Source organism: Triturus cristatus, chromosome 3_1, assembly GCF_964204655.1.
Source record: "Triturus cristatus chromosome 3_1, aTriCri1.1, whole genome shotgun sequence".
Classification (NCBI taxonomy): Eukaryota; Metazoa; Chordata; class Amphibia; order Caudata; family Salamandridae; genus Triturus; species Triturus cristatus.
In genome coordinates this window covers 405733760-405745808 of record NC_140583.1, presented here as the reverse complement: position 1 = coordinate 405745808, position 12049 = coordinate 405733760, and the positions used below count along the sequence as shown (strand labels likewise).

At 43.9% G+C, this 12049-nt stretch overlaps 1 protein-coding gene across 3 annotated transcripts in view; it reads left to right on the top strand.

Annotated features, from left to right (window-relative positions):
• DMXL2 (Dmx like 2) overlaps window positions 1-12049 on the top strand; it is a 2034639-nt gene that overhangs the window by 204935 nt on the left and 1817655 nt on the right. For all 3 annotated transcript variants that reach the window (XM_085644194.1, XM_085644192.1, XM_085644193.1), the window contains exon 10: window positions 8988-9194. In XM_085644194.1, coding sequence (XP_085500320.1) covers window positions 8988-9194 — 207 coding nt within the window. The remainder of the gene's footprint in view (window positions 1-8987; window positions 9195-12049) is intronic.

The window sequence follows — 12049 nt, the reverse complement described above, 5'->3', positions numbered from 1 at the left end:
CCAGGCTTTATCTTCAAAGCCTCCTTTTCTCTCTGTTCATCCGGACAAGGTTGTCCTTCGGCCTCGTCCCTCTTTTCTTCCTAAAGTGGTGACTCCATTTCACCTACGTCTAAAATTCGCGCCACGGAAAATTGTTTTATTCAATTTATTTATCTTATCCCATACAAGCTTATTGATTTCAATATTTTCCCTCTTTTTCCACCTCTCAATGATCCTACTAGAGAATACCTGCCCTTTGTCCTCTTTTAATAATTTAATCCGGATACTTATCTTTTTTGGAGTTTTATTATTCAAAGCGGTCGAGATACTTTCTTTGTGGTATAGATTTCCTATATCCAACTCTCTAAGCCTTGGATTGAACATACAAAAAGACCAATTCAAGGTGGAGTAAGAATGATGTACCTGCCAGGAGACTTCCTCCCATGACTTCCACCTATTTCCGGTGAGGAAGTCTTCAATCTTCACAAAGCCATTTTCTTTCCAGAGGTTTAATATTTTACTATCCATACCTCCCTCTTCTCCAAAGTTAAAGTTGTTCAAATCCGTTGTATTACTTATTCTAGGAATAGAGTAAAATTTCAAAAACTGAGTTTTCTGTTTGAAAATCCACTGAAGGAACTTGTAACGAACTTTCTTTGGATCTTTTGTGATTCTAATCGGATCAATTATTTTTACTTCTGGCAGCATCTTCTTCATAAAGATATTGTCTACCTCGTTAGTGTCTGAAAAGAAAAATCTAAAACTATGGTGTGCAAAGGATGCAAAATAATATTCTCTAATATTTGGAAGGGATAACCCTCCTTGTGCAAAAGGAAGGTATAAAGTGTCACGTGCGAGCCTAGGAGATTTTTTAGCCCAGAGAAAGGAGGAGATCAGGGCGTCCACTTTATTAAAAAAGGAGATCTGGATTGCGCAAGGTGCGGCATCAAACAAAAAGTTAAAAAGAGGTAAAACCGACATTCGTATTAATGCTCCTCGCCCTATTAAGGACAGGGGTAATAGATTCCAGCGATCTAAAAGAGACCCAACCTTTTTTAATAGAGGTGAAAAGTTCAATAAAAACAGATCTTTCAGATTATCCGATAAAAATATTCCCAAATACCTCTTTGGGGATGGGTTGTATATTTGCCTGAATTCTGGTAATAAAGTGTCTACAGTGCAGTTTACTAAAATAATTTCCGTCTTGTTAACATTGATTTTATAACCCCCTAGTTTTTGGAAATCCGAGAATATTTTAAATTTTCAATTGACTCGAGGGTTTAGAGTCTAATAAAAGGGCAATATCATCGGCGTATAATTTTATATTAGTCATGCCAGCTACCGGGACTATGTCGGTCCGTATTTTCCTGATCACAATCGCCAAAGGTTCGATAAATAACGCGAATAAAATTGGCGACAGGGGGCAACCTTGTCGCGTGCCTCTAGTGACCAGACGTGTCCCAATATGAGAATTGTTGATGATAATCTGTGCGCTAGAATCCATATATAGATGTTTTAAAAGAGCGATAAAAGCCTCCGGAAAATTAAAGCTGTGCAAAATAGCAAAAAGGCAGTCCCATGACACTAGATCGAAGGCCTTCTCCGCGTCTAAAAGCCATATTTGAGCCTTCACTTTATTCGTTTTTAAAAATCTAGTGCCTCCAATACAAACTTCGTGTTTGAATGGAGATGCCTGCCTGCAATAAAACCACACTGGTCGTTAGCTACCAGACATCCCACTATTTTATTCAATCGGTTTGCTAAAAGTTTTGTAAAAATTTTATAATCTGTATTTAAGAGACTTATGGGTCTATATGAATTTATATTCTCCTTGTCCTTTCCTTTTTTTAAAATGCTAACCACCACAGCTGAATGCAAAGAGTCTGGCGGGGAACCTCCTTGGAGTATGTCATTTAGTAAAAGTAACAATTCTTTATGTAGGGTTCCTTCAAATTTTTTTAAAAATTCATTCGGAAGACCATCGTTACCATTAGCCTTACCATTGGGGAGGGAGCTAATCACCTCATCCAATTCTAACAGTGAGAAGTCCTCTATGAGGTATTTCTTGCCCCCATCGTCTAATTTCGGTATTATCAGTTGCTCTAAGAACTCCCCAATGGAGACAGATGAGGCCCCTTCGGTCGCTTGATAGACTCCCTCATAGTGTTTTAGAAACAACTCGCCAATAGAGGCTGTGGTCTTAGCATACAATTTAGTGATGGGATTGATTAGTTGATCTATTCTATTACGAGCCTGTTTTTCTTTAGCTTGCTAGGCCAAGAGCTTTCCTGTGTATTCGCTCTCCTCATAGATCTTCTGGGCATAGAGATTACTATTAGTTTCGCCTAGAACATACTAAAATCCCTCATCCTGCTCTTAGCCTCGTAAAGTTTTTGCCCGGAGTTCGTTGATCTAACCCTATAGTGTTCTTGGGTTGCCTCCGTGAGGTCAGTTTGAAGTTTTATTTTCTCCTCCTTTCTTGCCTTCTGCTTTGGTATTTCTTTAGATGTTATTAACCCGCGAAGTGTAGCCTTGAATGCGTCCCAAATCGTATTTAATGGGGCAGTACCTCTATTCTGTGTGAAAAACTGCTCGATAAATTCTTCAATGTCTGTACACCATTTAGGATCAAGAAGGTTGAGATTATTAAAGAACCATCTTCTAGAAGGGCTTATTTCTTGTAATCCTAACTTTACGTCCATGCAGACTGCCGCGTGATCGGAGAAAGCATTAAACAAATTTACATAGTTATATAGCTCTAAATCATGTGAGGTTAAAAAAAAATCCAGTCTGGATGCAGAGTTATACTTTGCTGAAAGGCATGAATATTCTCGTTTAAACGGATTGGAGAATCGCCAATGATCCATAATGTCAAGGTCTAATTTGCAAGTTTGGATAGCCAAAGCAGTTTGGGGGTTTATTTTGCCAGCTATCTTTTTTGGAGGAATCCAATGAAGGATTCTGGAAAAAGTTAAAGTCTCCCCCCCATAGGATTAATCCAGGGAGCCCTGTTATGGCGTTCTTTAACTGTAGGAATGGCAAAAAGTTATCTAAAATTGGTGCATACATTGTAGCAAGAATTAGGTCTATATTGTTTAATTTACCGTGTGCAATTGCCCATCTACCTACGTGTTTTCCTATTAATATGCATACTCCTCTCTGAGCCAGTCCAGCTGATGAGGATATCCTTTGGCCGGCCCAGTTCTTCAAAATTTTATCTGAGTCATTCTGATCTTTATAATGGGTCTCTTGTAAATAGATAATATCCGGGTTTAGATTTTTAAGCCAACATTCAATAGCATTTTTTTTTCGCACATTATTAAGACCATTTGTATTTAAAGAAACAAACTTCAACATATTATTAATTCTTTGAAAGGAGAATGATAGAACATACGAAAAGATAGCCTTAACAGATAAATATGGCTAAGGGAATTTTAAACCTCAGCCTGTGCAGATGAGCATTAAGTAACATACATCAAATAAATAAACACACGGGAACTACCGCGAATATGATCTTTGTGCAAATAGGCAGATAAAGAGTGCAGTTGTATAATAATAATAGCGAGACCTCACTTTGTGCAAATACGCAATTAAAAAACAAGAAGATCTCTCTGAGCAAATAGGCAAATAGACTGTATGGTTGTACGATACCAGCAGAACCTTTCTTTGTGGCAAATATTCAAATAATCAGTGCAGTTATATGAATGCAGCAAAACCTCTCATTAAACAAATAGGCAAATAGATAGTACGGTTGTATAATAATTTGCAGATGAGCATAAAAAAAAACCCTCTCTCTGTGCAAATAGGCAACTAAATAATGCAGATCTATAATAGCAGCAGAAATCTCTCTTTGTGCAAAATAGGCAAGCCTGCAGTGCAATCATATAATAGCAGTAAAACCCTCTCTTTGTGCAAATAGGTAAATCATAACGAACGTATCAATCTAGATGATAAAAAAGATAACCTTATCCGTGCCATGACTGTGTTGAAATTAGAATTAGAACAGAAGATTCTTCAATATATGAACTCTCTATTTTCTCGCTGCAACACCCCCCTTCACCTCCCCTCACAACACCCCCCCCCCCCCCTAGAGCGGACGGTACCCCCCTCTGACCCACTTCCGTCCTTCTCTCGATTTTCTTCTTTTTGGATGCCATGTCATTGCATCCTTATGTGCTTCCTGTCCCCGTCGTGGGGCCGCCAATTAAATAGTAATAGAATTAGTTTTGAACTATGCACCTAAACCTTCAAGGAATACCTGAGCTTCGTGTAAGTTCGTAAAGATAAGAAACTTCCTTTTGGCCAGTACTTTAAGTTTTGATTGCTGCACAATCATAGCTTGGGCTCCCTTGCTTTTAAAAGAGTCAATCAATTTAACAAAGTCCCTGCGTCTGTGAGCTGAGGCTGCCGACATATCTGAAAAAATCCGAAAATAATTCGCGCCATCAGCATTGAATGATTTCTTAGAGTATGCAGTATTTAAAATGTTCTCCTTTACCCTAAAATCTGAGAAGTTAAGCAGAATTGTACGCGGATATTTCAGATTATTTGGTTTAAACGCCGGGACTCTGTGCGCTCTTGTGATCGTTAAATCTCCTTGGAGCTCAGGTATAGCTTTATTCAAAAGGGACTCTGACCACTTGACTACATCCTTATCTTCCAATCCCTCTGGTATGCCTACCAATCGTAAATTAGACCTCCTATTATAATTTTCAAGGTCCTGCATTTTTTCCGCTAGCTCGGTTCTCTCTCTGCTGGCCACCAAAAGATCTTTCTGTATTGCCGATAGAGAATCCTCTAGGGATGAAATCCGCGTTTCGGCTTCGATGACTCTTAGGGGAAGATTCCCAAAACTTTCTTCCATTTTTGTAAGCCTGGTGTGCAGCTGCGAGGTTTCCCGAGCCTGGGAATTTTTAAAATCCCTTAATTCCTGATGGATAGTTCCGAGCAAAATTTCAATGGAGTTCGCTTTTGTAGTATTCGGGAGTGAGAACAACCCAACCTCTTGAGAGACCTGGGAAGCCTGGGCGCTTAACTCTTGACTTGGAGCTTTCGTAGTGCGCATGTAGTGAGGACTTGTGAGCAGCTGATCCGGAGGGTGAGAAAGGACCTGGGATAGTGCAGCATGGGAAGAAGTTCTATTTTCTGAAGTTGGTATCGTAGGAGTTACTTCTTCAAAACCTTCTTCGAAGTCTTCTTGGCCAAGCGCCGCCCTCTGCACTGCCCCTGCTATCACGGATGTTATGAGGCTGGATGGAACCCCTCCGGCATTAGAAGCACCTCGCTCAGGCTTGTCACTTCTCCCCTTTTGATTCATCCCCTCTCGTAACGGAGTGCTCGAAAGTTGCCCCTGTTGGAGAAGGGGTTTGGAGAAAAGAGGATATTGCTTAGGGGTTGGCTGACTTCCAGTCTCCTTAGCTGGGGGTAGATTATTAACCACGTTGTCCACCCAGACTGTCTTCATTCCTTTGTTCTTCTCATCCCTCGCGACTCTCTCACCTCTCACCTTTCTCACAATTGGCGGCGTCTGTTAGGCTTAATTCTGTTGAGTGTTCAGACAAAGACAGAATATCTGCATCTTCGCCCCCCTTAACTTCCTCTTCCTCCTGGTCGTCATCGTTGTCTTCATCATCTTCGTCACTTTGGTCTCTCAAAGCATTATATTTGTTTTTACCCACATGTAGCTCAGCATTCTTTTGTTTCAGAGCGGTTTTTTGTTGAGTTTTCCTTTTATTTCTCCTCCCTCCATTAGCCGCAGGAGGGGTCTTAATCGTCGGCAATTCCCTCGCCAATTCCAGCTTGGCCTGCTTGCCCTTTGCTTTTGCCGCCATCGCTGTATGGATTTTATCTAGCGCATAAGAGGGAGGCGGCATTGTTTAACGTAGGGCGTGGAGGGCAGGGAGGAGATTTAATCGGAGAAAGTTTCTATACTTCCCTGCCTCTCATCGCCTCTTCGTTCTGCCTAGGCTCACGACACACAGTTCACAGCGCACGGCTCAGGGGCACTCAGTTCGTGATGGTAACAGCAACGGCTCTCTGTGCAGGTCTAGCTCTCCATTACAACGTAACAACTGTTAATGAGATCCTTCTGTCGGCTCTACAGTACTCTGCTCTTACATCCCACTCCGTTGCCACCATCCTCTTCACCTGGACATGACGCTATTCATGGCGGCTCAAGTGCAGAATCGAGCATTTCCGAAATTTGTTTATTCCTCCGTTTCCAGCTACAATCGCGAACTCAGCAAGGTCACGGCACAGCACAGTGACCAACTGCCCCTTCTGCCTGCTTGCTCGTGCCGTCTCCGGCTTCAGTTGCGAGTTGCGAGTTCAACGCAGAAAGCGCTCCAGCCTGCCTGCTGCACCAACTGCTCAACACAGCTGCTCCCAATCCCCGGTCCTGATCACGTGAAAGACACAGTAAACAAAATGGTACCAGTGCAGGGACCGATGGCTCAATTTCGCAGCCCCTGTAGCAGAGACAAATGGAAAGCATGGATCACGCTGACGGTTTTCTTTTTCTGCTCGGTATTGAGAAGCAGCAGCAGTCATGCAGTGTAGGACATTTCGGCAGCATTTCGGGAGCGTTTTCGGCACTCCAGCTCCGGCATTGCTTTCGTGGGCGGAGCCAAAACCGATCGGGACAGGAAGCACAACGACTGCGTGCGTGGGCTCACGTCAGCCGTTCATCCTTCCAAGAAAATACTAAAAGTACTTTTTTTGTTGTAAACTTAAATACTATTTCACATTTCTCAATGATTGATTACAAATGTTTTGGGTAGTGAATGGTAAGCATCGTCGACAATGTTTTGTTTTTCGGAATTAGCACCACTAAAAGATGGCAGTCCTGTGTAGAGTAGATAGTCTTTCGTCTTAGTCTAGAAGAGTGGGAGGCCAGCATCACTCGGCGCCACCACAGCATCACTCGGCGCCACCGCAGCATCACTCGGCGCCACCGCAGCATCACTCGGCGCCACCGCAGCATCACTCGGCGCCACCGCAGCATCACTCGGCGCCACCGCAGCATCACTCGGCGCCACCGCAGCATCACTCGGCGCCACCGCAGCATCACTCGGCGCCACCGCAGCATCACTCGGCGCCACCGCAGCATCACTCGGCGCCACCGCAGCATCACTCGGCGCCACCGCAGCATCACTCGGCGCCACCGCAGCATCACTCGGCGCCACCGCAGCATCACTCGGCGCCACCGCAGCATCACTCGGCGCCACCGCAGCATCACTCGGGGCCACCGCAGCATCACTCGGGGCCACCGCAGCATCACTCGGAGCCACCGCAGCATCACTCGGGGCCACCGCAGCATCACTCGGGGCCACCGCAGCATCACTCGGGGCCACCGCAGCATCACTCGGGGCCACCGCAGCATCACTCGGGGCCACCGCAGCATCACTCGGGGCCACCGCAGCATCACTCGGGGCCACCTCAGCATCACTCGGGGCCACCTCGGCATCACTCGGGGCCACCTCGGCATCACTCGGGGCCACCTCGGCATCACTCGGGGCCACCTCGGCATCACTCGGGGCCACCTCGGCATCACTCGGGGCCACCTCGGCATCACTCGGGGCCACCTCGGCATCACTCGAGGCCACCTCGGCATCACTCGGGGCCACCTCGGCATCACTCGGGGCCACCTCGGCATCACTCGGGGCCACCTCGGCATCACTCGGGGCTACCTCGGCATCACTCGGGGCTACCTCGGCATCACTCGGGGCTACCTCGGCATCACTCGGGGCTACCTCGGCATCACTCGGGGCTACCTCGGCATCACTCGGGGCTACCTCGGCATCACTCAGCACCACCACAATATCACTCAGCACCACCACAATATCACTCAGCACCACCACAACATCACTCAGCACCACCACAACATCACTCAACACCACATCAGTATCACTCAGCAAGTTAGGACTAGGACAGATGCTTATGAAGCTGATTCCCGAGATAGAGGAATAGAACACGATTCTCCTGGGACTGCTGTTAAGATGGATGAACACAGGAGCACTTTACGAAGCGGCGACACTAGATGAAACGATGTCGAAAGGAATGTATAATCGTTAACGTAAATATTGCTAATTGATTCAACAATAAGTGGGCACGGTTTCATCCTTTGTATGGTACCTGGTTGGTAAGCTGTAACTGAATACAATTTTGTTTACAAAAAAAAATCAGTATCACTCAGCAAGACCTAAGTATCATTCAGCATCCCCTCAGCATCGTCTCAGCACCATTGTCATTCTGTATGTGGCAATCAGCCACATACAGAATGACAATGGACGGATGGCGCTTGTCTTGCACTCAGAGGATTAGTGCGAGGCAGCCCCATCAGGGAGCTGAGGCATCTGACAGGGGATAGTGATGTTCCCCAATGCTCAAAATTACGAGGGAAGGCGTCCGTCCGTAAAAGGGATCGTCACGGACTACGGACGTGAGATCCGAATTACGGACGGTCAGTGAAATTTACGGACGGTTGGTCACCCTACTCACGTTAGGCTTATTTTCGCTAACCACTGGGTATTCGTTATCGTTCAAATCCGTGCAACCACAATAGGGTCGTCCTACAGCTGCCATTATACCTTCATGTACAAAAGGCTCCGTTCCTGATACTGTCAACACTCATTCCAGTCCCCGGTGTATTTCACATGGTATCAGTGAAAATGCGGAATAGACTAACTGAGCAGAAGAAATTGAATGTACCCTGAAAAACTATAATCACAAATGAATGTCTCACCTACAAGTGTCTAGCTATGCCCCGGCCGTCGTGCTTGTAGTCATTATATTCGTGTTTATTGTTATTTTGCAGGGTATTGGGGAGGTGGTATTCAGCTCCGTATTAGAGATTGATAACTACAGATGTCCAAAGTACAGTACTAGTGACTGTAAATGCTGTTTACTTTAACCATGCATCATTTTTGGTAAAACGTCATGTACATACAGTAGCGTTGAATGACTTTATATTATCTGCTTTTCAATAAAACGAATCTTTCTGCCAACAGATATCCCATCAGTTTTGTCTGGAACTGCTTTTAACTGTGACGACGGGTTTGGAGGCTTTGTTGTGCACTGGCTGAATAATAAGGAACTGCATTTTACATCATCAGTGGAAATATTTATGCAGTATCTGAAAACAATTGCTGAGCAGGAATTGGAACCTATGGATGTTGAAGCGGATGAAGATGGGTTGCATATGAAATTCGATAGTGGTGAGTTTTCTGAAAGACCTATATTTTTTCAATCTTTTATTTAATAATTTATTGTAAATTTCTTTCAGGTGTTTGTTTTCTATTCCACAATGATCCTGTTAACATATGTATAATTTCTTGAACGTAGATAATCACTGTATTAACAGTTCAAAATATCAGTGGGGAAGGAATTTTGTTTCAAAAAGCGTATGTTCTATTAGAGAGGAATGGAAATAGAATATTATGCGTGATGAAAAAAAATGTCTAATTTTTTAAGCAGCGAAATTGTTAAGTTTTACGATTGGAATGAACGGGGAGCGACAAAGTGGAATCCTGAACTAAAATTTCATGCCGTTTTTGAGTAATGTAGTTGCATTTTCTAAGCTTGCTGACAGGTACAACTGTGCAGATTTTTACGAACTGTTGTTTTCTGTCGGGAATATGGGACCCAATGTATGGAGTTGTCTTTTTCTTGAAGCCTTGTAGCAGAGTTGTAGCGTTTGAATGAGCAGTGTCCGGAAGACCTAATTGATCTTCAGATGAAAGAAGTCATGTTGTATCATTCTGAATGTTCTGAAGTCTTACAAGGCCTATCTTTGTGATTTCAGATGATTCTGAATGTTGCGGTGAATTTGAAGAATTTTGTTTGTGTTTATTTAAAGATGCTTTTAGTATGCTGTAGAGATGTCCTGTCAAGGTGTCTCTCTCCATTAGAAGGCGAGTTAACATGTTTTTATTGTACATATTCACAATATCTATTTTAACCACTTTAATAACAACCAAGTAATGTGCATTTTACCTTGTTCCTAATATTCTTCTACCGAACTCTTCTCTGCCAGTAGGCGTTTCTGGTTCCTACAGTGACGTTTATAATTATTGTTTATTGGGTCTTGACAATGTGAAGTTGTTAGTAAATTGGCCAGGCATTTCTCTAACCTAAACATTTTTCCAAACGGTGTGTAACATTGGTCTCTTGACGTCAAGGCTGACAGTCTCTCTCTGTGCCACTATGGTTGCATTTACTTTGTCCATTTCTGCCCCAGTGATGCCTGATGTTGCCCGACTGTTATGACTCCTGACAGTCATTTTCCTTTTTTCTATAATTGTACTTGCACTGTCTCTCTGGCGATCCCAAGCTGCTTTTGTTTACCACTGATATCCTGCTATGCCAGTGTGATGGATTTGTTATCTTCCTTTCCGTTCACTGCTGTCCTGCCAAACAGCCACTAAGTTTCTTATCCTCCCCAGCTGTCCCATCGTACTGCCTGACTCCTCTCCTACTGTTCCATTACCATTCTGCATCAGACGTCATCTACTTCATGCTGTGATCTCCGCCAGTCCATGTAATTTCTTGAATTCCTCTTGACGTGTTGATATGCCCCTAGCGCCAATGTAAAGGTGTTACCTCCAGTAAGCTTTCTATAAAGTGTAATGTATCTCTTACTGTTCAGTCTCCATCCCCAGGATCTAACTTTCAAGCCTGGTACACCAGACACTTACCTCAGAGCTTCAATTCTAAAATGGAACTCTGCAAGGGAAGCTGACAGATATCACTCCCAGGTATGCTTTTTAGCGACTCAGTACAGTGAGCTGGAAGTAAGATGGAAAAGAGTTGTAGCCAAGATTGAGTCTTTGGAAACCACACTGTCGTGGAAATAGACAACCGATGGAGTCTTTCATAAAAAAAAAAAAAAAACTTTGATCTGCCTGTAAAGAGTAGACTAGAAGTAATCCGGAACCGTACCCCATATGCCTAAATGAGTGGGTTGGGTAGTCAACAATAAGTTGTTTTCCACAAAGTCAAAAGATACTTTGGTCAAGAACAATTTAAATGCAAGGGGGGACTTTAGTGTGATGTGGGCAGTACTAAGCTCAGGTGATGCCATATATGCATGCTTTCTGAAAGAAAGCACCCCCTACAAATGTATTACCTGTTGCAACACATGTGTACTGCAATTGCACACCTAAACTCTTCCATCTCTTCCTCCTCCTTGTAAGTGCCCGGCATGGCATGCCAGTTTTGCTCTCCTCCTGTTCCTGATGCTGTCATCATGGCGGAGAACAGCACCGGCCACTTACGAAGTGTAATGCCTGCATTCCTGTGTTTGGAGGGTGGATACCCAGACACTGAAGTAAGGGAGGATGGAGACAGGGCTAGCCTCAGAAATTCTATGAGAAACATTTAGCAAGGGATTGCTGATTAGTTTTTCCTGAGTCCTGCCACTTGGTGGATCGTTCCGGAAGGGGGAGGAGAGTGTTTAATTTGAGTTGGTGTTGCTGGTAAGGTTGACTGGCACTCATTTTTGGGTACTGGCACTTATGTGTCTGCATGAGACATTTACCAAGAGAAATAGAGGGAAAAACACACCTAGCGGAAAGACAGAAGTAGAGAAAGATGGAACCTGCAGGAGTGACATAAAGGAGCAGGGAGTGTCTGGCAGTGGATTAAAGAGGCCTGAGGTGAATTCAAGACTACCGAGCCTTTGTATTCAGTGTGCTGACATTTAATAGCATCGGCCGTGGGTATCTGAGCATATCTTTGGGCACTGGCACTTATTCAATACAAATTAAGCATTGGGGATAGGTCAGCAGATTCAATTATTAAAGTTCAGGAAGTTTTTAGGCAGGCCTGCACTTTTTCAGTCCCGATTACATTTCTACTTCAGGAAAGTGAATAATAGCTATTTCCAGAGACTTCACATTTCATTGAGCCCAACTTATGGGTACTTCTACTTGGAGTCAGCATCACCAATCGTCCCACACTGCCTCCCTCAGACGTTATTCACTGCTTGCCATCGTTTTCTGGATTGGCAAGTTTCGATGGGTATACTATATAGAGTTTTCGAGCATGGGAGGGAGAACGTCAGGACACCAGT